Here is a 27,112-nt window from a genome sequence, read left to right on the forward strand (position 1 = left end):
ATAAAAAGGTATGGTGTTAAATGCAATTCTGTTTTACGATAATTAATTAGAACATAACAATAATATTTGTCTCATGCGTTTTTAGTCTCAATTTTGCTTACTTTTGGATATTATAAATATTCTAAAATGAGTAGAGACAAATAGAATAGTAAAAGATTAATATTTTTACATAAATTAGAATTACGAGGGGCTAATAAGTGCCTTGGGTTCTTCGACAAATGGGGTATTGTTCCCTTTCTTTTTGAACAATCCCTTCTTCTCCGCTATTCGAAATTCAAACTTCAAACTATTTCAAACCCTTTCCTTTGGGTTAAAAGTTTTTAGGACTAATTTCAAACCCTTTCCTTTGGTAGATCTCTCATGTAGTAGGAGGATAAAGTTTTGTTGTTTTAGTGTGTTGGTTAAGATTAATAAAAGATTAGTATACTCAAGAAAGAAACGTAAATTAATCATTGTCATGCATTTTGTTAACTTTAGCAGCTGCCTGTTAAAAATATATATATATATATATATATATGAATATTACTTAGGAATTAATCACCATGTTGATTCTGAAATAGAGCCCAAAAAATAAAAAATTACGCGGGAGTCACTTTGTACATTACATTATTCTTTTTACAAAAAGAGTGACAGATTTAAAAGAACCAAGCTTCCCACATTTTTGCAACTAAAAAGTGTCTATAAAAAACTAAAAAAAAAGTAAAAATAAAAAATAAAAACTTAAAGTCTTAGAGTAATGTTTTTTTTTTTTCCATGTAGTTACAAGAAATTTGTTGATATAGATACTATAGATAATAAAACATGACATCTTTCAAAGGGTGCAATAATTTTTCAAGACCTGCCTTGCAAGATCTGTTGCTCCACTTTTCTTGTAAATCAAGTGTAAATTGTAAGCAGCCTCCCTTCCTAGGTTACAATAACCTGGCCTTTGATCCTGGGGAGTATTTGAATCTTCGTAAGGGAGCTTAGGAATTGGATGGTCCTCCTCCTTAAATGTCAGCACCTTCTCGTAATAAGAGGCTGCTAAAGTAACAAGGCCTACGTGCTGATATGCTCGGGCAATGTTGTACAAGGCTTCCTGCAAAAGAATATGTTATGAGATCAACCTGGAAATCGTCACAAGCCAGAAGATCGGTTGCGAGGCTAAAAATGGTTGGTCTACATTAACATGAAAGCCTGTAATATTAGCAGGTTTCAACTGAGCAATTTCACAGTACTTCATGGTCAACCTTGCTTTGTTCACTAGAGAGAAAACAGAGAGAATTCTCTAAAAGATGCACAATAGAGCGGATGGAAGAGCGCGTAGAATTTTAAAGAACAAGATGCAGTATATGAAATCCGAGGGAAGAACTAGAGAATAAATCAAACCTGACTATCACCACAGATACGTAAATAATTATAGAGGAATGCAAAACCTTGAACGACACACTGGTGCTTATTCTGTAGCCTAAAACCGAGGGCCAAGTTAATCAAAGCAGTGCCTGCAAGGAAAGAGAGAAAATGATTGAACTATCTTCCAAATGAAAACGATTGACCTGAGTACATAATACCATACCAACACAAAGACTGATAAGAGGATTCTCTGGCTGCAGTTTATAAGCTTCCAAATAATCCCGAGCAGCTGCCTGGTGCTGGCTAATGAGAGTGAACTGATGGCCACTTATAATTATCGGTGGTACACAATCTCTCCTTGTTGCCCTCATATAGTGTAGAAATTTAACATGTCTTGTATACCGATTCTCTAGTCTGTAGAAAGGATATATTACATGTATGCAGTATTGTAGTAGAATCTCATATTGACACACCGACAGATTTTAGCCAAAATTATAATGTTTACCATTATTACTAAGAAAATATAAGATTCATTTGATACAGATTGATTTGTGGAAGATAAGAAGCATAAAGGATCAAGAAATAAAGATGAAGATAACAAGCAGTAGTATCTATTATGGTCATTATCATTCACCTTATTATGTTGATAGTAGCTTGAGGTTGCCTAGTTTTCACTTCCCATCAAATTTCAATTAAGGAAGACTTTGATCCATGGCTACATCAGCTCATGCTCTACTGAGAATAAAATGTTATCCACAGTATTTCCTTTACAACATCCATGGCAAGCCAAACCCAGGTGGATCTTAATACCTTATCAAATCAGATCTTTCGTTTGACTTGATGATTTATATATGCTACATTGTCCAAAGAGGCTGGGCATTGAGAATATGATACACAAAACTTCAAGTTATCAAAATAATAACAAAATTGTTCGTCAAACCCTACTTATGCAACAAATTGACAAGACAAATTGTAGATAATATGCCCGTGCTGGAAAACATAGATTAAGTATACCGATAGATTATCCATGTGATAGATGAAAACTGATAAATTAAAAAGATCTAAAACTTTTGGGGTCTCATCTAGAACATGATGACATGGTCCAAAGTCTTATAAACAACTTCAGTGAAAAGATCTAACTATCTGACAAGTTTTGCAGTTAACTATGTGAAGTTCAACTAATATAATGCCACATTCACATGGAAAACTCACTGGCAAAATTTTACCCATTTAACTCACCAACACAGACTCATCCCATTTCAATAGCAAGTTATCAACAACTCATACATGAAGTACGGAAGTTTTTAAGTTCTAACCAGTCAAGCAGTGCATGTCAAAATCAGAAAACCATGAAATTTGAGAAGAATAAATATGTTGTGGTTAAGGAAACAATTTGGTCCAAAACAACATAAAAGTACATATATTTAGGCCCAAAGACTTAAAGTTATGCATTAAACATATGTTGCTTGCTTTAAGAAACTAATTTATTTGTATTTTCAGACACAGTAAAGTAGAGCATCAACATCAATTACCTTGAAACGACCTTGTAATAGCAGTTCCATGCAGCGGTGCTATATGGATGTTGCTGAACAATATAACGAACATAATTGAACCCATGTTTAGGATCTCTGGTACTATATGCTATTTCTGAAGCAGAAAGGGACAAAGATATCAATAAGATATTATCTACAAGACATCCAAAAGAAAAGAAGAAAAACAAATTCTTCTTAGAGTAATTCCAGGAGCCGTGCATTGTAAAATTAGAAAATTCTATAGCCCATAAAAAGCAACCAATAATTGCTAACACTTTTTCTTATTAGTATAACAACATTAATTATGAAAAAGAAAGACTGAAAACTCTTACGTGCTCCCAATGATCGAAGCTCCTCCTTTTGATCATTTGATACTGCATTATATGCTACTTTGAGGGTGTAGTTGATTATCTCCAATGTCTCCCAATATCGCCGCAAGGATGCCAATGCTTTGCAAAGCTAAAAAATGTAACACCAAAAGAAAAGGAGAGATTTTGTTATCCTGATTTTCAATTTTTTTAATATTTACTTAATAGGCTATTCAAGGACAATGGGGAACTGGCCCTAACCAATTAATACAGGGTCACCAATGCCCAAACTTGAGCAGAAAAACAAAAATATAGAGAACTAAGTGCAACCAAACAAATGCAGCAGGGAGAGTTTATCAACTCGTTTAGCAAGCATGGACATGTTAGTCATGATTCTATACTAAATTTTCAAAGAATGAAAATACTAGGTAATTTAACCAACTACAAAAGGGTTTAAAATAAACACAGACTATGTTTCTAGGTACATTCTGTTCAGCAGGATGTGAAACTACAGTATTGTCTTATTCTTACTCTAATGTACCATAACATAGAGGTACTTAATTTAAGGGTGTTTGCTGCCATATGTCGGCCATGCAATCTGTCATGCAACTATATGTAGAAGATACAAAGTTAGTTTAAGAAACCAACCTAAAATCTGGATAAACTAATTATGTCTGTCTTGAAAAGATGTACATACATAGATTTTAATATGTTGGTCATAAACACATACATATACATATATACATATATGTAGTTCATCTGTAAGAATAAGCATAGTTTATGGTTTTCAATTTTGTACAGTAAGGAAGCAACATATCCAAAGCAAGAATGTACTTGAGATATGAATGCTTGAATATATGACTTCTATTAATAGAAAAGAGGGAAGAGAAACAATATCTTTGTGGTAAGTAGAAGGAGCAGAATTTAGGATAAAAAGTAAAAAATATATATATATCTAACCAGCTGAAAATTGATATAGATCCAGTACCAAATCATGATCTTGATAACTATAATACTTAAGTTCATCATTGAAAGGGCAATTAATATCTTGGAACGGCAACAACCTATATTGGACAATAAGTGGAAGTTAGATAGAAACAATCAAGTATTTATTAATCAAGGAGATCCCTTCCAGAGCTAAATTTGATCCAGATCAAATCCATTTGACTATGGATAAAGATATAGGCTTATTTTTATGTTTGGGCCATGTTTTGTTCCTTAAAAAACTGAACAATGTTCAAGCAATCTGAAAACCCTTGGTTTCAAGATAAACATCTGAAAATATCTAACCTAGTAGGAAGAAAGTTCTTAATGACCTAAAGAGACTGCTACTTGTTATGAATCATGATGGTTAAAGGCTTGTCCCATGTATCATGTATCATGTTGGGTTCAAGCCATGAAATCAGCCTCTCCGTCTCAGTTAATGGGACAAGGTTGCACATATTGACCTATAATGGCAAGAGCCACATGTACTGAGATGTTGTCATTTTGTAAGAACTCTGGATCTTCAGTTGTCTTATATGATACCAACAACTGCAAAGAAATTCTGAACATAGAGAAAACTTCAAAGTTCCCTTATATTGTTCATCTCATAATTCTGAAAGATCATCTATAAGATAAGACTCAATGAATAAAAAATCCTTATATATGTCACATCTTACCATTGCAATTTTAAAACACAAATTTTACATATTTTGGAGACTAATTATGCCCAGTCGCCCAGGTATACTAAAAGTGACAATAAAACGTGAAAAACAAGCAGGTTGATACATAATTTTCGCACACTCTGGACCTTATATACCTGTTAATTGTCGACAATCAAAATATTAAATTGCCTTTTTCCACCAATACTCAAAAGAAAGGTTTAATAAAATTTAATCTACGCACTTGTGAGTTAACCTATTAGTTAACCTTGTTTTGTCGTAAGCTATTTTTCAAGTTTCATATATATGACCCAGTTATCCCACCATTAAGACCAACAAGAAAATTCCATGTATCAGGCCATCAGACGCAGCTATAGGAACATATAAGATAAGATACATATATTTGTATAGAATATAGTCTATCATAATATTCCATGTTGGATTATTCGCTATCTCGGGTCAATACTTCCATGTGAAGCAGTGGTTTTCAAATATGTCAAAAAATCAACAGGCAGACGAGCAAATAAGAAGTTAGGGAAAACTACTAACATCTAATATAAGCTGATGATGTTCCGGATCCTTCAAAAGTCCCTCCAGAGGAGGTTTTTGTACTGCCTTCCGCTAGAATGTTGAATTAGAAAAAAAATCTGAATAAGTCAATATAATGGGAAAAATGAGTAGCAAATATATAAAAAAAAGGCAGATTATTTTTTCTACCGGAGCTTCATCTTCAGAGTCTTCACTTTGCCAATCTAAACCAGCTGCTATGGCTGCTGCTTTCCTTTCTTCCCTCAAAGCTGCCTTTTTCTGTAGAGATTTAATTGCTCTTGTTGCTTTGGCCCTAACATCATTATTAAGGGGTCAGAAAAATGAAATAAAAATACGATAAGTTCTGAAGAAGTGAAGAGATGTCATCACGATTAAAGATTAAATATACAGCACGAGGACATCCATGTGTTAATAAGCCATAAGCATGATAAATGCAGATTGCGCAGGTTGGAACACCCCCATTCAGGAAAATGCATGCCAATTTGGCATATAGAGACATGATCTTATGCAAGGGACTGTAAAGGGTCAACACGGGAGGACATCGTGATATTTCCATGTATTGTGGAGCAGAAGAAAGTATTGACATGGTACGTGCCAATTTATGCCAACTAATGTTGATCAGTAGCTGAACATGGAGAATCTATGATCATGATAATTAAGCAAATAGACTTGAATATGTACTATGCATACAATGAAGCAACACAAAAACAAGGAAACAAGTAAACGAAAACTTATACACATAAGATTCTATGAAGTAATAATGATTACATTACATTTGCTTTTCATGATTAATGAACATAAGACTCGCCCTCTATCTTTTCAGGAGCAAAAGTTACCTATTACTCACTCTTAGAAAGGAAACAATTATTACTGTCTATTTATTATCCTCTTACTATCCATATTATGCTAAATGAAACAGTCAAAGGAACATACTTAAAATTATGATTTTATGAATATGTTGCTTTTATCCTTGTTCCTTCCTCATGGGACTTCGCTTCTCTTAATATAAATGATCAACCAAGGAATAAAGAGAAACTAATTGCAACATTTATAGCTTGCAATTAATCTAGTATCATTTAGTCTTTAGTAGGGAACATAACTTGCTTGTTTCATACTGTTTTTATTACAAAAGTTAGAGCAATAGGATTCGCAGGCCTTGGACTAGAAAATTTTCGTATGTACCAGAAAAGGATCAATACAAGTTCAGAAATCTCGGCAACTGATAGGAACTGCTGATTACAGTAGATTATTAGAGAGATAAATTTGACACTTGGAAGATCAAAGATATGAGAAGTGCTTATTGGCATAACAGTGCTTATGGTTTATCTACCATGTAAATATGATGCTTGAAGTGTTTTTAAATGAACTGATGGTCAGTAACACAGGTATTCTTACATTCTGAAATCTGAATAGCATCATTAGGACAAGATTGCTTTATTCATTAAGCAATATTACATCAGAGCATGTTAGACATTGACAATGAAAATTACACCATGAAATACAATTAAATCAGTCTGAGAAAATTGCAAGGACATATTCAGCCCTTTAGCCACATAAAACAATAAAATCAGAAGCAAAAAAGAAAAGAAAAAAATATGATATTTTGCAGTTAATAACTTTAGCCTGCTTTAAGTAAACTAATTCATAGTTGAAGGTGCACCACTAAACATTTAAGTCCATTGCATCTTAAATGTAAAAGATAATTCAATAAAATTATAGTACTTACAAATCTGCTGATGTTGCAATTGGTTTAAAGCCATGAAATACATTGTCAGGTTGTTGTTCACTCAATAACTTTGCTCTTTCAAATAAAACAGTTTTCGGGAGCTTTTTTGCCGGTCGAACCTATTTAAATAAAATGTAAGCATAAAGTAAACCATGAAATAAAGATAACAAAAAAAGAGCAATCAGGAAATTCAAATAGTGCCAAGGTATACACACCATGTTGATAACCTTAATCAAGATAAAGGAGGAAAAAGTAGCGTCAGTAAAAAAAATAGTTAAAAGCTAACTTTTACCACATTTGTAACCAGAACAGTAGCCTTTATCTTGACTTGGAACTAGAAAATTGGGTACAGTGGAGCAGAGAGGAAAAATGGTACATACTTGTCTTATTGACTAATATAAGTAATATAAGACATTAGAAAAATAAGAAATGCTTGAATTATGCTTGTTCATGCATAGAAATCACCAGAAAGGAATGGTACATACTTGTCTTATTGACTAATATAAGTAATATAAGACATTAGAAAAACAAGAAATGCTTGAATTATGCTTGTTCATGTAAGGAATGTACAATTTCCATCTTCAACACAATGCATTCCAAACCTACAGGTCACTGCTGGCACTGTTTTTCCAGGTCGAGCTGCAAAAAATATTCCTGCCTCAAACATGCCATGGCACCAGAGAGTATTATTTTGATACAACTAGAGCTGGATCAAGTTGTATCAAAAGAAATAAATTTGCTTTAGAAAATAAGGCTTTTTGCTACCGCGTTCGAACGCACAATGCGAACACTTGCACGCATTCACAAAAATAGAGAACGGGATTTGTGCATCCGAACGGCCTCGAGCCCGTTCGAATGCGCCCGTTCGAACACCTGCATGCGTTCGCAAAGACAAAGAACAGGATTTACGCATTCGAATGGCCTTGAGCGTGTTCGAATACGCCGTGGCGAGAACGCTTGGTTTTTATGGTTTATTTTGTTGTTTAGGTCCAAAATGTAGCCTCTAAGTATTGTAGAGTGCACCCTAATTGGGTTATGTTATGAATCCATCTTTTTCTCCCTATCTCTCTCTCTCTCTTTTTCTCTTTTCTTCTTCTTGCCCTAACTTCACATCATCCCCTAGCCTACATTAGTTAGATCTTACTCCTCGTCTGGTGTGGCCCTACTTCTTCTAGGAGCGACCCCTTCTTCCTCTTCGTCCTATTCTCTTCTCTAATTGCAAGTATCCCTATTCCTATATCTTCCCCTTCGTCCTATTCTCTTCTCTAATCGCAAGTATCCTTATTCCTATATCATCCCTCTTCCATCCCTTTCATCACATCAAGAACTCCCTTCAATCTAAATACCCAATCTAACTCTCTAATTAGTTTGGTTCGTAACATATTTGAACACAGACTAATGTTGTAGAAAAGCCAAGACGACTGATCATATAGTTATGCATACTATTGGAGGAGGAAACTTATGTTAGGTTGTAGCATAATAAAATATGAAAGGATAGAATACTCAAAAAAAGTCCTTTGCCAGATGGACTAGGAAGCTAATAAACACCTACTTTATAAAGATTATATAATAGAGAGTCTAATCACACATAACTTACACGGCTGACAATATGGCCATGGCAGTGGCTAAATTTTCATGCAGATTTTTGTAGTTTTGTACAGTTGATGAAATAACTTATAATGAGATACAGTGAAGCACAATGCTATGAAACAAAGCATAGTTGTATGAGAAGTTGTTCTAAACCATCCTATTCTGTTATGCAAGGATGGCCATGCTGGTCTTCATACTGATATGGAGCCATTTTTTTTTAAAAAAATTATATTTTTCTCAATTATTATCAAATCAACTTTAGTCATTTTCTTAACAATATAATATAATATATAGAACAAAATTTTCTTACTTTTTCTTAATTCTACCAATCATCATCAATCAATTTTAATATTATGTGTTGAATGTTAATATTATGTCTTCAATTATGAATTATTCAATTATATTATAGAGTATTCAATCATTAATATTAGTTTTCATAAATATGCTCAATCATATTATATGTTGAATAATATTTTTATTAAAATTATGTTAAATGTGCGCTAATGACACGTCGCGTGCTAACCCGCACATGCTGTGCATGACCATTGTTGTTGTTATGTACCATGAGGATAAACACAATTTAACAAAGAGATTCAAAGTTATATTTCCCTGATATAATCCTTTGACATAACACACAAACATGCAAGAAATGCAGCAAAATTACTGTCCCCTTGATGACAAACATGTGGAAAGAATACTCTCTTCAAGTAAATTCCAAGATTTCCTATTGTGATTGCTGTAAACAAAATAAGGTTATAATAGTGCATGGTTACCTTCCTTTGGCAGCAATTATATATACATCATCCAGAAAGATGTTACAATTTTCAGTAGATTGCAGCATTAGTTTACCTTTTGATTCTGAGATTCAACAATTAATGTCTCACGAATGGATGAATAGATTGTGTCAGCAAATTTCTCCAGCATTCCTTTGTCACGGTAAATTTTGGCAAGCTGCATTTTGATTTTCCCATTAAGCCACCAGGGCTTCGATTGTGCAGAACATAAAGCAGAAAATAATTCTACAGTGCACATAAAAACGTGACTATGAGTACAAAAAAAAAAAAATAAAGTGATGCCACTGATCTCAACAACCATTTTGGCGCTCATATTACCAAGTGAGTGACTTACCTGAATTTTTAGGAGGTGAAAGCAAAATAATAGCTTCATCACATTTCTCTTCTTCTAGGAGGAGGGAGGATAAGGTTATGCGGATATCAACATTGCCTTCCATTTTGGATAAAGCTGAAACATAAATATGTCAAAGTTGCAAACATGTTTGTAAAAAACTATTGTAGAACAATGCAGCAGCTTACACTCTGCATCAAGCATTTAAATCAAATCTTCTTAAGATAACTAATTAATAGGTTCATTATCAGTACAAAGTTGGGACTCAAATATATTTAAGAAAAAAACAGAAAAATTAGACTAGGTTGCATCAATATATGGAATATAAGGAAATGCAATAAGAACCTAATAATCAGGAGCAAAAGGAAAGCATTTTGAATTTTCTAAATAACATAAGAAACAAGAATAAGAAGATTGCCACTTTGACAAATTATTCAAGATTACTCCATCATATTAATCCCACGTAAGAGAAGTAAGAAAAAATATATAGGCAAAAATAAATCGTAAGTATCCTTGAAAAATCATATCTCTAGAAAACATTTAATAATCAGTATTCGTATCTTCTTCCAAAGATTAATATGAGAGAAATTCCTAATGATTCCTTTCGATCATGAAGAAAAACTTGAACAACATCCAATTTCATTATGGAGCAACCATATGAAGTTGGGCTCAGAAAATTTATATGAAAAGGTAATGTGGCAGATGATAAAATAACAGATTGAGAATTTGAGATACATGAGGTAATCTCCAACTGCTCTACATCTAGTTTCATTGACCCCAATTTCAACCGATCCCAAAACACCTCATGATTGGCCATAGTCAATCCCAATCTCAACCCAAAACTAGTTTGGTGACTGATTTCAGTCTAATATTTAGGATCACATTATTCTAGCTTAGGTCTGTGAGCAGTCAACCTCTGTTTGATCTAGCTTAAGCATGAAAGCATGTAAATGATATATATATGATGTATCTATTATACATACATACATAAACATATATATATATATATATATATATATATATATATATATATGTTTAGACTTTTGTATTACCAATAAATATATTTTCAGAAAAAAGGATTTCCTGGCTTTCACTAGCATGTCTCTCCATTGCACTACTACACATAGAGCCTCATTTAATTCAAGTGATAGGAAGCACTGCCTTCCTCTTGTTGCACCCTCCATTGAGATAGGGTATTTTGTATCCAATCACAAATATAGTCAGTGTCGCCAGTAGGCACATTGTTTTCTGTCTTCCCTCACTGTCTTACCATTACACCTACTAAATTCTCTCTTCCTTACCCTGTTATCTGTGCTGTGATTACCTCTCGCTGATATCTTACCTTTCTTCCTCCTACCTAGTTCTCACTCTGCAGTTTGACCATCCTTATTTATACAACCCTTTACCTAACAAATGGGCTCGCTTCTGCTCCAAGCCATAGAAGAATATAAATAAGTTTAATTTGATCAATTATGTTTATACTTTCTAGTGCCATAAACCATTTCAAATATATTTTATGCAGACCATCTTAAAGCACTATTTCTACTGCATGATACATAGCATGCCAGACTTTGGAATAATTATTGTTTTCGGTCTGTGCTGGTTAGTTACTTAACATAAATCCATTTTGTCCTAAGGCAGCCAAGACAAGCATCATGACAACCTGTACTTATTCTGATCAAAGTATCAATTTGAGAATAGGTACAGATATGACGTGCCTTCACAGTCTTGATCAAATAATAAATTCTCAAACCCTTAATATAGTGTGGAAGAAACTTGACTGAATAATCACATATAAACACATTGTCAAGCTAAGGATCTTACTAGAAAATTTCTCATGAAATTTTTCTACTTGATGGTTGTAATGATGGTCAGAATATACTTTAATCAGTTTTACTTCTCATAAATGGGACATACAACTAGAATTTTCATACTATCCGTTGCAAGGAAAATCATGTACAATTAATGTTAGGGATAGTGTGGAATATCTTCGAAGGGGAAAATGAATATATAAAGACAAGTGCATCAAATGATTTCTCTACTATTTAAAACAAAAATATTAACATTTAAGAACAATCCCGATTTGTACTCTTTACTTCCATGATAGAGAAAGCTGTAAAAGAAAAAGAAGAACCTTTATAGAAGAAGGGAATAGCTTTTCCTCTTTCCTTCATGGATATGTAACACTGAGCAACTTTCAAACATAACTGACCCTGTAAATATTTGCAACCACAAAAGTTAACAAAGGCAATCGGTGGAGTACAACAAGTATTACATGCAGAAAAAAAAAAGAAAAAAAAGATCAACTTCTTTATCTTTTCTCCATGATCAAACTCGTCGGTAATGCTTTTTGAAAGACGTTTTGCAATAAGCATTAATCAAAAAGGAATAATAGCGGGCTTGTATAAATGTTTCTTAATTCATACTTGCCCTGATACATAATTATTTCCTCAATGTTGTGATAGGATCTGGAAGCAACTGAAATTACAAATGATGGCTTATAAGTTTATAAATTGTTCCAATTCTTCCTTTCTAGTTTTTATAATTTCAGTTTCAAATTATTCCTATGTCAATTAGTATTCACTATTCAGACTACTCTCTCAGTAAGGGTACTTTGTAATTTGGAAGTACTGTTACCTAATTTATGATGGTGTTTTTGTAGAAGGCAGGGTTTTCTTTTCAGAAAAAGTGATAAGGTAAGATTCAAACCATAAAAAGTACATAAAGTAGGAAAGGTTTTGAAAAAATTTCAATAAATTACTTCACTCGCCACCTTCTAGCAATCAAGAGTAAGAATGTATTCTACATAAATAAGCATGACAGAGCTCATCTTACATTGTCATCAGCAGCAATCCCCTCTAGCATTAAGTAAAACTTTAGTGCACAATCATATTGCGCAAGATTAGCAAAGGAGTCAGCAACTTCAGCAATCAAATCGCCTTTATCTGGAGAAGATTCCCTTTGCATATCCTGAAGCAAGACCTGGAAAGAGGCCAAGGATAAAATATCTGAATTAGATACGAAGAAACAAGATAAGAAGATCATTGAAATCAAAACTAGGTTATTTTCTTGCTTCTTAAGAAAATTAATAACTGTAATGCAGAAAAAATAAATGACCACAAACCTCAGCATGTTCCATATTTCCAAGATGAGCATGACATATCACTGCTTTCACTTTCAGATATAGAGGCAGTTTCTTTTCAGAGCCAAATGCTGAGAGTACATTCTCAATCTGCCTAAGTGCTTCATTATGTGCATTGTTGTCCATATACAGAGAAATGAGAAGATCTACAACACTTAAGTCAGCTTTAGAATTATGAAAACTGGTATAATCCTCCATTACATTTATAGCCTTGTCAATTTGACCACACTTCCTGTGCATCTGAAAGAAAGCAAAGCAAGGGAAGCAAAACTCAGGAAAAAAGTCCACATACCATAAAGCAGTCAACAAAACAAATATTAAGTTTATTTTGTTTTTGAAGAATATACAAGGTGTTCATATGCAAATATTTGAAAGTAAGGTCATGCATGTATTATGTAGGGCTAATACCATGAGGATCATATACCTTCATCAAAGTATTATTATGTTGCATGAAATGATCCAAGAGGTGAAAATGGATCGAATACGGACGGAATAGAGCTCAACTCATATCTGAATCCATATTTTTAATCTGAATACGAATATTGGCTAGATAGCAAAATTGAAAACAATATCCTAACTAAATGGATACAGATAATTTTCAGATAGAGGATCGGATCTTAAATAGATGTTGATCGAACTAACTATTAAAGTTTAAAATCAAGCTACAAATTTCTAGATTCCTGTGACAGGCATATCATGTTCTTAGAGCACAACAAAGTATGATAATGCAAAATAACTAGCAGTCAAGTGTTGCACAGACACCAGAAATCAGCAGGAAATGTAGTGTTAAAGTATCAGATCATTTATTAATAGTTTATAATAATGCCAACCACAGGTAAGCAACCTGGCCTATCATTTGGGTTCCTCACCTCTTCCTGAGGTGAATGACTGCAAATGATACTCAGATGACAGTTTACAACTATTACCAAAATCAGATAAGTAATATCATTAAAATAATGAGTGGAATAAGTGTAACCTTTGCAGCCATTTTTCGTGCTTCAATGTTGGCTGGTTGAATCCCTAATATCTGCTCATATGATTCTGCTGCTTTCTGATACTCCCCAAGTTCAACATATAGTAATGCACGGTCAAACTTAAGGCCTACATCTTCAGGATCTGCACTTATAGCCTTTGAAAGACAATATCTAACTTGGCCAGTATTTCTCTGTTCACTGTGTCAAAACAAAACGAAAAAAAAAAAATCAGAGGTATTGCAGCAAGTAGTTAGTAACATTGATTAAAACAACTAGTGGCAGAATTGACATCATGAGACTGTAAGTTGAAAGTGTGGATATTACAGACTATATTTTATTGCCATCCAAGCCTGGACAAGAACTTTGGAGAAGCATAACAAGATATGAAGAAGAAAGGCTTACATTGACCAAGCTATGAGCTTCTTCCACAAAGATGGATCTTTTGGTGTCAAATGTGCAGCAATCATATGAAAGTTAAGAGCTTTTTTTCTGTCACCCATAGCATCATATATTTGACCAAGAAGATAATATGCATCAGACAGATTTGGTGCAAGTAGCACAACCTCTTCCAATAAATGAATAGCCTGTACCAGTAGAAAGATCGGCATTACACATTGGCTATAAATTTGGTTCCAACACTAATGGTATCATTCCTTAAGAAGAAGAAAAAGAACATCGGATGATAGTTGCACTGACCACTGGTTAGTGTCAATGATGGCTGTGTCGACCGGCATGCCCTGTGCCGATCAACATTTGTCATGTTGGCACAATACTGACACATAACACGAGGGGTGCTGCACGGCACCCCTCCTCTCGCCTCTTATGGTTCAACGCAAAGCTGTCATTATCGTCGAGCTCCATAGTTGCCCGATCCACTACTTAAGTTAGATCCACAAAGCCGATCTTTTTATTTTCGACCCATTTGGGTCATCGTCTTCCCTATTCACTAGGGCATCATCAAGAGAAGGGGGAAGGAGGAGATCAACAATGGTAATGATGACAGAGGAGCTCGAGAGCAGTGGCCATGACTCAAAGGTGGCACAGTATAGTCTTCCTCTCCTCTCTCCTCTTTTTCCCTTTTTCTCATGGCACAGTCGGCACGTGTCATAGGCACGACTATCCTTGGCTAGTGTAATGATTGTCAACTGATGAAACGACAGAGAATTGGTTGATTCACTTAGGTATATTGATCATGAGTACAACAATATTATATAGCTTTTATCAGTGGCAGTTTTTGTTTTCTCCTAAAGATGGTCATACCATTTCATAACCAACTCAATATTTTCTTGAACCACTCTTGCAATATCCTCTTTAGTGATCCAATATTAGTTAGATGAAAGCAGCATCAAAAATATGAATGTCTATATAGCCCATCCACTAAAAGGAGAAAGTTCACTCTATTCTTTTATTGGGAAATGAAATATACTTTTCTATAGAACTTTCGTGAGAATTGACGGCAGAAATATATATTAAAGCAATGCGCTAAACTTCAGAAGGTCAAACCTCATCGTACTCTCCAGATGCATAATGAAGAGTAGCATCACCAATTCTCCGGCTGACTTCAGGGCTGAGTTTATTCCTTGATCCCTTCTTCCTTCCCTTTTTCTTAGGCTGAACAAAGAACAAATAGAAACCTCTCTCAATACATTCGACCAATATTAATTCGTTCTGATTTCAAGCAACTTAAGAGAAAAGGAAACCCTTAGATGAGAACAAGATCAAGGTATAAGATCATACACCGCGTGATCTTCTTCTCCGCATTCCAAAGTTCATCAGCTCATTGATCTCTTCAATCGTCGCACCCAAGAATTCATCTTGTCTCGGCTTCTTCGCGGGCTCGCCGCTACCATAACCACCGAGAACGACCAAATTAGCTACAGATCGATCACTGCATTTAGCGAAATGTAGGGTTTTTACCGGTCTCTTTGCTCGTCGAGGGCCTTGCGCTTCCTCTCGGCGAGCGCCTCGTATTCCAGCCTCTCGAACTGCCGGTAGAGTTCGACGCCATTAGAGTCGCCTTCAACTAAGTAAAGAGGGTTCGTTTCCTCATCGAATTGTAATATATACTCCTCGTCTTCCTCCTCCTCCTCCTCCTCCTCTTCGGCTTCGCCTCCGTCGTCGTCCTCGCCGTCGTCTCTTTCTTTATCGCCTCCTCTTCCTTCTTCGCCTAAATTATCTCTTCCGGCTTCGTCCACCTCCATCTCGTCTTCCGGAGCGGAGGAGGAGGGTTCTCGTGGAACCCTCTCCTCGGTCGCTTCATCCACCATAGAAGCGCTCGAGGAGGGTTGATCAAGAATTAAACGGGGGTTTTAATAAGACATCGGAAGCAATACGATATCGGTGGTTTTCTTATTTCACCGCCGACTTCGAATAGTCTTCACCTAAACTGCCGTATATATATATATATATATATATATACATACATATAAGCTACAGAGCTTTGGTTCATATTTTTGCCTGCATGGGTCCTGTGCTAGTGTACCACACTGTTTGGAAATCCCAAATTCATACAATTTAAATTTTTGTAGAAAAAATAGCTGTTTCAAATTAAATTCAAAAATATTAATTGATTTGAAATTTAACTTGTTTCATATCAATTGATTTTAGTGGATTTTAATTTGATATCTTGTTTGACTAAAATTCATTTCTCACTTAACTTTTCCAAATCTAAAAACTAGCCTTTGTTTTGTTACATTCTAATTGATGCAAAAAGGTAAATAAAAGAGAAGAAAGAAATATCACTAAAAGAATTCCCACTCCATTTGCAACATGTTGCATGGTATATATTCATGTGAGTTGATCCATAAAAGTTGCACTTTGATACATTGCAAGGAGAATTCACACACATATGACTCAACCACATTACTCCAAAAGGCCCAAGTCAATTATAGATTTCTTTCAGAAAAGATGAGACATCTCCCTCATATTATGCATCACAATTACTAATTCTTGCCTTTGCCACAAAACTATTACTAAGCACACCAAGATCAAATTTGGTTCCTTGTAAATAGTTACTAGACAACAACAACAACAACATTCCCAAGTTTGCAGGAGGAATACAAAATCAGATCAATAAAAGTGTGTGACAGTACTCGCTTACTAGACTGCAAAGCTCTTAGCTGAATATCCACTCACTTCTTATGCAACTGAATCAGCTTTCGTCTCGAAACCTAGATGCAGTGTCGTCTGATCTTGACGATGCGAATAGTGCGGTGTGGCCTCCAACATATTGACATGGTAGTAGTTCCTGGAATCAAATGTTGGAAGAGTATCAAACTCAGCTGTGGCAGATTGTGTTATACTTAGTTGCTGCACTCGCTCATTCTCCGCAATCTGAATGCATGAAAAATTCAGAAGAGAATTTTTTTGACATCAGAAGATATGTTCTTCCAACTATAGAAGGATTCAGATTAATTATTACCTTAGCTCTGAGATACATATTGTCATTTTGAAGCTCCACTTCCTATGATCAGACATGGAAAGTCAAAATGGAAGGGGTAAAAAGAAGCAAATATCATCTTAAAAAGAAGGGGAACTTAGATCATGAATGCACAGCTTTACCCTTCTCTGCATGTATTCAATTTCAGCAAACAGCAACTCATGCTGACAGAATCAAAGTAACAAGAAATAGTTAGCTAGAGATAGATCAATCTGAAAGATAATGAACTACAACACAACTCATATTTTAGCTTAGACTTCAAGTGAGCTCACTCACAACCCAAAAATGTTTTATTCCTTGGCTTGTTCTTCTTTTCTATGTTTTGAGGAAACTTCTTATACTTAGGAGTAGTTTAAAGAACAAACTCTTTCTCACTTCAAGCTTGTAAACTAGTGCCAAAGCTGAATATTGACACAGATAATGATGCTTACCTTCTTGGATCTGATCCTTGTGATGCCTCTTTCGAGCCGGTTTTCAAGCTGTTTGAGCTCCTTTACAGTCAGAGAACTCAGAGCATCACCCATCAAGTGGCTGAAAACCAATATAGTAAGGTAGAAATTGTGATCATAATGTGTTACACTGCAATTGTGGTATTAGCATTTTATCCAGCTACAAATAGATCAATTATAGAAATGGATCTAATGCATTACGTGACAATCGCTCACCGATTAGCATTCTGCAAAATTTGGATCTGATGGCGCAGTTTTGTGGCTTCTTGCTGATAGTATTGCTTCAATAGAGACATAAGAAAAGGAGAAGGAAACAACAGATGATCAGATGAACGTTTCAATCCTAAGACGTAGAGTATGAAAGGAAAGAAACTAAACGGCATAGTTGAGAGAAATAGAAACATAATGATGTCCTCTTACAAATTAATGCACTTTAGTTCTCATATCAAGAGAAACTTCTCTAATATTTATTAGGTGCATGAGAAACAGCATGTAAGAGCAATGTAATAGCCTCTTGTCTATCCCTTCTACTGATCCACATATATCTAAGTATTCTAATCCAAATATCAACAAAGTGACATGAGAGACTAAATTTGAAAGCAGACGTTCTTCATTTCTGAAGAAAAAGTAAAGGAAATATGGCTCCCGTTATAAGCGGTAACCATGGTGTCACACAATCTACTCTTCCAATATTTGAAGGAGAAAATTATGATTTTTAGAAGATCGAGTTGAGAATTTTACTACTCCAAAGTCTATAAAGTAGAGTGGAAGCAGGCTACACAAAGCTTGAAGATGAGAGCCAACTCAAATGCGGAGAAGGATATACTTTAACACAAATAGAAGAAGGATGCAAAGACATTGTACCTCATCCAGGGATTATTAGAGTCAAACATCTTTTTTATCTTTTTTATATCTAACCAAGTTCACTCTCTAAAAAGTCAAGACTAAACAAATCAAACAAGACCTTACTGGACATGCAAGATCCAAGGCAGAAGAAGACCAAAATTAGTTGGGTCCACAAATACACTTATCAGGCTGGATGTCTTGATGACATGAACATGAAGAGCACTTCCGATTATGTCTTTACTCTGGGATTTGGCATATGTTCGCGAGTGTCTAAGAAGCAAAATATTGTGGCACTTTCATCAACAGAAGCTGAATATGTAGCAACAGCAAAAGTAGCATCACAAACTATATGGTTAAAAAGGATACTTGAAGACATTGGTGAAAAGCAAGGGAGAATGGTATTATATTGTGACAATAAGTCTTCCATTGCTATGGGGAAGAATTGGTGAATCATGATTGAACCAAGCATACAGCTATAAAATAACACTTTATCAGAGAAGCAGTTGAAAGTTAGAATATTGCAGGACTAGAAAACAAATGGCCAATATCTTCAACAAAGCACTTGCCAAAAGAAAATTTCTTCACTGTTTGAGAACTCATTGGTGGAGTTGTGAAGAAAAATGCATTAAAGGGGAGTGTTAAAAATTAATGCACTTTAGTTCTCATGTCAAAGAGAAACTTCTCTAACTTGTTTATTAAGTGCATGAGAAATATAAGCATGTAAGAGCAACATAATAGTTTCTTAAGTTAATATATTTTAACTCACTGTATTTATGCTTAAAATCACCTTACCTCCTATACTTCAAAAAGTCTTAAATCAGTCTCTAACTTACAATTAAAGTAAAAACAATTAGTTTTTTTTGTCAAAGTTAAAAGGAGCTCGTCCAAATGACCAAAATATCCCTCCTCATAGTCATTAGGCAAAATAAATAGTTTTTTATCTGATTATTTTTTAACCTATACTTGTCTTGTTCCTAGATGTAATATAACTATTAAATTTTATAAAAAATTTAGGTTTAATAAAATTTATTATATAGTTAGCACAATCTAAAAAATAAAAAAATAAAACATGTGGGTATTTTTTGAAGAGAAAGAAATACTTATATAAAAGGAGAAGGGCATTTTGTACATAAATTTTTTTTAATAATGGAGACAATTAAGACCTTCATTTAATTTTTTAAATTTTTCGGTCCTGCTCTATTAATTTTGATGGATAAACTAACGGTCTCATTTTAGTCATAAATATACGAATTGATTTGAGACTTTTTATAATATAGGAGGATAAAATAATTTTGAACATAAGTATAGTGAGGTAAGTTGTATTTAACCCTTGTTTCTTTAAAATAGAATAATTGTCAAGTTAATTTGGGTAGTATTTAATTGTTAGAGAGCTTATAAACGCAAGCCTTCTAGTATTTGTAAATCAAAGCCAAATCATTGAAAGCAAAGTTTTATTAAAGGCTTATAAAAGCAAGCCTTCATTTCTTGTCGATCCCTTCTATCGATCCATGTATGTCAAAGTTTTTCAATCCAAATATTAATCCACTAACAAAGATGCTCGCATATTCAATGCTCCATTTGGAGGGAGGAAATTCCACATTTTCAAATCTCTCTAGCAAATCTTTGTTATTGTTTGTTGAGATTTTCTTTTTTAAATGTAGAATGCTATATTTGAGATATTAAGCTATTTCCAATTTTTCATGTCATTGTGGCATACTTTGTTAGATTATATATATATATATAAGCTTTTAGAGTTATTGGTAAATTATCATGGTACCAGATAAGAGGCCCATCTTTGTTTTGTTGTATTATTGCCATCTCGCCTCATTATTTTTTGGAGTGTCCCTAGGTGGTTGCTATTGTGTCGTCATCCTCTCCCTCGCTTATCCTAAGGCATTTGATGTTTTGTGAGATGTTTGTGTTTTGTTTTATTTGTTTTAACTCTGCCACAAGGTTGCAGTTCCTTCTTTTATGTTTCAATTTATGTTGATGATCTTTCAATCTTCTTACTTTAGAGATTTATGAGGCCTTGTCTTGAACTGTTGGCTTGACGGAACCTATAAGCTGATTTGAGATTCTCTGCTCTCGTGAATCTGTCGGGGCACTTTTTCACTCTTGTTTCTTTTTTGCCCACAGAGTTGATACTTCGTTCTACAGTAATATTAATTGCAAACTAAGTATAGATCTTATGTCAAAAAGTCATCGCTCTAACTCCTCTTTCTTCATTATTTAAAATATAAAATATAAAAACTATCGATGTAGAATAATCTATAAATTTTCATAAATAACCATAAAGAAAATCCCTAATAATTTGTCCCTTTTCTCACAGAGTTGTCTTCTTTTCGATCAATAAAGTGCAATCAGCCATTAGGGAGCGAGTTCTATAATCAAGGGAAATTTGCAAAAGGGCACCTACCTAATGGGCTTTTTCTATTTTGGACCCTACCTTATCATTCTTTTATAAAAATCCTATTTTATGCGAAAAATATTAAAAAAAAAGACCCTAGTTAATTTCAACTCACATTAGCCAACACAATAAGAATACTCTGTTCTATTTAAATTTATATTTTAAAAAAATTTAAAGTTATTCTCGTCATCTTATTATGTTTCAAGAGTTTTAAATAAGACGAGGACAGTAACCCTAGAATTTTAAAAATATTTTTTTAAATGAAAGAGCATATTTTGGTTTTCTTAGGCTAATGGGAGTTAATATTAACTCATGGGCTTTTAAAATATTTTTGATAAAAGATGGGAATTTTTTAGAAAAGAAAAATGATAACTAATAATGTAGGGGCTTTTTTTTTAGCAAATTTTTCTATAATCAATCCTACTTAATTATTTTTTTAAGAAAATTATAATTTACCCTTATATATTTTGGCCAATTTTATCTTTATCTACTTCAATTTTAAGCACTTAATCTCTTATGTCATTGAGAAACTACCGCTACAAAAAAAAACTTAATTACCGCTACAAAATTATAATCTGATTGCAGATAGTATAGATAGTTTGGTTATTTTATAAATTTATTCATAGCGGAAATTATTGACGCCAAAGAAATACCGTTATTTTTGGATGAAAAATTTAATAGTCACAAGTTGATTAGGACCATAGGGATGATGAGTGCTTTAAGTTTGATGTTTAAGTTTGATGTGCAAGATAATAGGTTTAAACTTCGACTTAAACTACATGGGAAAGCCCTCGGATTGATTCATTCCCAATGAAAGACAAAATCAATACTTAATATTGTTGGAAGCTGCTACATACATCAAGGCATCATGATAACATTTTGTTCATGTTCCATATGAAAGAAGCACAAGAAGAAAGAAGATGGAAGGGCAAAGTTTGTATAGTATACTGTCAGGCTGAACTTTGTGTCTTATGACACTGAAAGATTTCTAGATCTAAGAAAGAAGTTGAGATAGCTGGGAAAAGAATGTCAGGCTTAGAATTGCTTACCTGAGAATTGACTTCAATCAAAGGACCTGAGTTTGAACTGTCAGCACACACCTTCTTGTACCTATCAATTGTTGATTTTATGCTGAAAAATCCAAATCAGATACATGGACAGTAAGAACAATATAATATTATAAATAAGAGTGAAAACTGACTCAAATATCCTTGATTTGATGTAAAAATTTAAGTTCAAGTGTTAGAAGATAGAAGAAAAAGAGAGTAGAATGGTATTTTAGTTAAACTCAAAGCTAGCAATAAGCTAGAAGATTAAAAAACATATCAAACATCAGCAGAATGATACAGAACCCATGCTACCTAGCACCTAGAAAAAAAGGCTACTCATAACCTAATAACCAATCAAATGACACAACGATCTTTCTTTCCGCTTCTTTCTGAGCAAAAGCGATGTGTGCTCCTTTTTCTCCAGGATTCCAGCAGTGATGTGATATGATATTGCTTCTCTTCTATCATCTCATATCAATCTAGACATCAACCACCTAACACTCATGGGGATCACGTCTAGGATAAATCATAAACTATGCAGGGTAATTGGTAACATGAAGAGGTAGCTACGCAATATATCATTTCTACAAAAGGAGAGCCTCTCTCCATGCGCATCTTATAAGGCTTTAACGTACACCTCCAATATATATATAAATATATAGTGGGGGGGTCTGCTGAAACCCTCTAATCCTCATTACATGACTATAGTTTTAGGAAAAGAAAGGAAAAGAAAAAGGAACGGAAAGAAAGGAAAAGAACAAAAGAAAAAGTAGATGTTGTAGAGTTGATGTTTCATTCCCATGATGCATAGAAAGGCACAGAAAACAATGGTGCCTCACTAGAGAGCAGTCTAACTCATATTGTTTATATGTCTAATTCATTCTGAAACTTCTAATTTATATTTTTATATAAGCTATTTTTCAGTTTAATGATTTCTAAATATTATAGAGAAATGTTTTTTTTCTCAGATTGAGTAATTTTTTTACAAAATTTTAGATTTTTATATACATTTAGAGATCGTTTGGTTTCCATGCATTCAAAGAAATAGCATGTATATATATATAGTAAATGCATTATGAGAAATAAGTTTATGTTTTATAGATGCCATAGCATAGCCTTTCCGGGTGTTAAACAACGGTCAGATGCAGCATCTTGACCTACTCTACATTTGTCTTTTGTTCATGTTAGTTTCTCATTTAGACTATAGACATAACAATTTAAAATACATAAAAACAAAAAAAGAAACCCCTAAATGTGTTAAGAAATAGTGCACTTAATTCTTATACAGCTTAATCCCAAATTGAATTCAATTCACAAACCCAAAAAATCAGTACTCTAACAATTTAGCAATCTTTTTAATATCTCTTCCACTCCAATCTACCCCAGGTAGCAAAATGAATTCAGTTTTAGTCACCTTACAACCTTAAATTTTATTATCTAGTGGAAGATCAACCATCCATCAAGATAAAGAAAATAGCAATAAAATGAAAAACCATTGTGATTAAAATCTATTTGATGTTTAAGATTATTATAACTTATTCAGTGTGGTTGGTTTTTGCCTACTTGACATGATATACCTACAAATTAGCATGTCAAAGAAACTAAAAACTATACAAGATTGGAGAAAACAAAAACAAGAAAATAACATACGTAAAGCTTAAACAGTTCCAAAATTCTTAAATATCTAACCTTAATGTTAAACAAATAATTTTCTCTATATTCTTACACAGAAATGAAGTCTCTCCTTCTCTTATCATATGTTAAGGTTTCGTGATTTCAAAAAGGTCCCTTACGTCAATGCAATCATCACCACCCATTACACATATCCGAAGAGAAAGATAGGAGTTAAACGACAGTACGTGCAACGAGAGAGATAATAGAGAGGGAGATATGAAAGGGATATAGCACTAGAAGAGAAAGATAGCAGGGGGAGGTCACGGTTTCCCTACTGGCATATAGGAAGGGAAATGTCCCCAAGTTACGATGACTTGAAAGATTAAAACAAAAAGGTAAGAGTGACTCAGAAGAGTCAAAGGTGAAGGACTTGAAATTTTTATCTTGCATGTGGTTTGAAAGGCTTATAGCTGGGAATGGTAGCCTTTCTGATCATGAGGTATTTATCCAAGTAGCAAATAAACACCTTCTTGTTATATATCCAGACACTAATAAAAAGGAAAAAAGGAAAATTACTTTCAAGATTTTGGTTCTTGAGATATGTCTGAGATCTAACTACTAAAAACAGGTATGTAGTAAATGGATGGAATCACTGAAACCCAACAGAACTATGCAAGAGAGAGAGAGAGAGAGAGAGAGAGAGAGAGAGAGAGAGAGAGAGAGAGAGAATGACCTAAGCATTAACACAAATGGAGGTATGTCAAAGAGGGAGGAAGGAAGGAGGAAGAGAAGACCCAAAATATAAAATCATCATAGATAAGCTTCTATCCCTACTAGATTTTTCTGCATGTGAAACCAAGACTTTGTTTCCATCCTAACAAGAATTTGAAAATCTCTAGATGATCAGGAAAAAAAAAACTCAATTATCTCTATAAAGATCACAAGAGAAAGCCAAACAATAATATATATATATATATATATATATATATATATATATAAGCTAATCCATTGTCAGAATGGCATCAGGAAACAAAAAGGTGGCCATGCCACTCAAGCTTTACTTGTAGCATCCGTTCTCTTTCTCTTTTTCCCAAAAGACATGAAGGTGAAACCACAAGCAAGTTTGCAAAGCTATTCAAGAATATCAACTGGCTGGCTAAGATCTTACGATAAGATTTCTCAAATCGAGAGTCCACTCCTTAGGGTACTAGTAGACAACTTCAAGATCAAGAACACCACGAACAACTTAAAGAGGACTGATCGTTTCGTTCTTATTTTTTTTTCATTACTCATGAGATTGTATTTCCTCGACATAAATCACACATTAATTAGGGTGGATACTTGGTTGAAGAACACAGCGAAGCCATACCTGTTATTGGAGTACTCGTAAAGGCGTCCGCGGCTCGAGAAGACGATGAGGGCGACCTCTGCATCGCAGAGAACGGAGAGTTCGTATGCCTTTTTCAGCAGCCCATTCCTCCGCTTGCAGAAGGTGACTTGGCGGTTCGTAGTGTTCTCAATTCTCTTGATCTCAATCTTACCCCTTCCCATGATCTTTCCCTTCTTCCTCTATGAACTGAGCTGATAAAAATAACAACTTTGCTTATAGACATATGTATATGATTGATCCAGAAACATTTGATCGATGTAAGATACTTACATTTCATGGAACAATTACCTCATTCGATTCAAGCAAAAAAAAAAAAGGAAAAAAAATAATCAAGAGAACTAGCCCATTTGGATAGATCTTAAAGAAAAGAAACCGCTTATAAGAAATCCATGAATTATAGTGATATCAACTCATTCTGTGTAAATCATCAGCTGAAATCCATGCCATGCATATCATTATGATAGAAGATCCGTCTAGCAACAAAGTTATTTTAATGAAAACAAACCACAAATACTCAAAACCTTTGATGGTTAACAAAGAAAAGGAGACTGGAAGACTTGGCTTCTAACTAAATGAAATCGTTGCAACAAGCATCTATATAAGCAAGTGGAGAGAGAGTGATCAGAAAGATGAAAGGTAGGGCAAACAATTAGATTGGAAACACTGGGGAATTAGACTTAAATTGACTTAATACTCATGCTTGTTCTTATTGCTCGGAATATTTTACTCCAACTTACTTAGTAAACAAGAAACTTCAACACCGAAATTTGCCTAGGAGGAATAAAAACTTCAAAACAAAATTAAAATAAAAAATAAAGACAAGGTATTGGTAGGAAACCGACATAAAGAAAGCAACAAAGACTTCCAAGAGACCCTCACAATTCCTAAACCAACCCAAGAGACGAAAAAGTAAAGCATGAAGACGAAGACTAACTCAAATCCCAATTCAAGAAGACCACCAGAATCATCAAAATAAAAATAAAAAAGAGAGCATAATGAACAAGTATATATATCACAACCTCTAATCAATTCCCTAAAACCCCTCCTCTTCCAAACCCGAGTCTTATCTTTCTTTTCTTGATCTTAGACTTCCAAAAGCTTCATTCCTTTGCTCAGAGAGAGAGAGAGAGAGAGAGAGAGAGAGAGAGAGAGAGAGAGAGAGAGGTGAGAAAGGAAAAGCTACTGCATGGCCGCTGGAGAATTGTGGACCAGACGCTGTACCCTTTTTAATGTGGCTTGATGTTATCTTGTCCCTCGCATCCTCGGAAAAGCTAAACCTAAACCCAATCTTTCCCAAGGAGGCATTTACACATTTGGTGCTTCTACTGTGTATAAACTGTGCTAGATTTAGACATAGATTTGCATATCTATCTATCTATCTATCTGTCTTCATTTCTAGATTTCGGTTTAGATTAATTTGGAGAATCTACTTGTTATACAAATAACCACTTTGTTTGAATCTATATTTATGTATTTATTTACAACTAAATAAACAAAAAACTTTAATAAATTGAAGGGGGGGCAAGCATGCAAATATAATCCAAGCATATAATCTATCAACATATGTTAATATACAAAAGCTAAAACTAAATACAATTATATATTGCTATCCTTTAATATTTATGAGAGTGCCACTTAGGAAACAATATAGACAAAGAAGTGCGGGCGAGGAGAGTAATGCTACTAGTAAGTAAGAATGTGTTGAATAATAATTTAGTTATGTTGTAAGGATAGAAGTATACATAGTAAAGGCTAATTAAGGTGAAGCAATAATACATAAAAGAGATCAAAGATGTTAGTTAAACAATAGGATTAATTTTTGCATGTATATCCTTTAAACATCCCTTATTTATATGTACAATTCTCAACAACTGATATATATATATATATATATTCCTTAAAGCTCTTATCTTTTACATAAATACTATTTAAAGTTAACTAACAGTTAAATTTAAATATAAAAAGATAAAATTATCCTTATTTGCTCCTAGTTAAGT

At 34.0% G+C, this 27,112-nt stretch overlaps 2 protein-coding genes across 6 annotated transcripts; both read right to left on the bottom strand.

Annotated features, from left to right (window-relative positions):
• Positions 1 to 557: 557 nt before the first annotated feature.
• Positions 558 to 16,210, bottom strand: LOC140758170 (uncharacterized). 2 transcript variants are annotated; one of them, XM_073094251.1, is made up of 18 exons: positions 15,839 to 16,210; positions 15,659 to 15,764; positions 15,425 to 15,532; positions 14,324 to 14,505; positions 13,924 to 14,119; positions 12,930 to 13,187; positions 12,641 to 12,787; positions 11,940 to 12,018; positions 9,809 to 9,922; positions 9,530 to 9,699; positions 7,091 to 7,209; positions 5,533 to 5,656; positions 5,365 to 5,436; positions 3,197 to 3,323; positions 2,865 to 2,979; positions 1,556 to 1,746; positions 1,369 to 1,481; positions 558 to 1,078 (listed from the first exon to the last, which is right to left on the bottom strand). In XM_073094251.1, the coding sequence occupies exons 1-18, from the start codon at positions 16,186 to 16,188 to the stop codon at positions 812 to 814; spliced, it is 2,838 nt and encodes a 945-aa protein (XP_072950352.1). In that variant the 5' UTR covers positions 16,189 to 16,210; the 3' UTR covers positions 558 to 811. The 2 variants fall into 2 exon arrangements, with proteins under 2 accessions (XP_072950352.1, XP_072950353.1); XM_073094252.1 differs by having other exon boundaries at positions 852 to 1,078; positions 1,416 to 1,481.
• A 657-nt stretch (positions 16,211 to 16,867) lies between these two features.
• Positions 16,868 to 26,287, bottom strand: LOC140758135 (agamous-like MADS-box protein AGL11). 4 transcript variants are annotated; one of them, XM_073094188.1, is made up of 8 exons: positions 26,135 to 26,287; positions 25,095 to 25,301; positions 22,112 to 22,193; positions 18,026 to 18,090; positions 17,792 to 17,891; positions 17,483 to 17,524; positions 17,343 to 17,384; positions 16,868 to 17,254 (listed from the first exon to the last, which is right to left on the bottom strand). In XM_073094188.1, the coding sequence occupies exons 2-8, from the start codon at positions 25,274 to 25,276 to the stop codon at positions 17,060 to 17,062; spliced, it is 708 nt and encodes a 235-aa protein (XP_072950289.1). In that variant the 5' UTR covers positions 25,277 to 25,301; positions 26,135 to 26,287; the 3' UTR covers positions 16,868 to 17,059. The 4 variants fall into 4 exon arrangements, with proteins under 4 accessions (XP_072950289.1, XP_072950290.1, XP_072950287.1 ...); XM_073094189.1 differs by having other exon boundaries at positions 16,868 to 17,168; positions 25,095 to 25,306; XM_073094186.1 differs by having other exon boundaries at positions 25,095 to 25,306.
• Between the last annotated feature and the right edge of the window lie 825 nt (positions 26,288 to 27,112).

This window comes from Typha angustifolia, chromosome 3, assembly GCF_048772165.1.
Source record: "Typha angustifolia cultivar Huaian chromosome 3, ASM4877216v1, whole genome shotgun sequence".
Taxonomy (NCBI): domain Eukaryota; kingdom Viridiplantae; phylum Streptophyta; class Magnoliopsida; order Poales; family Typhaceae; genus Typha; species Typha angustifolia.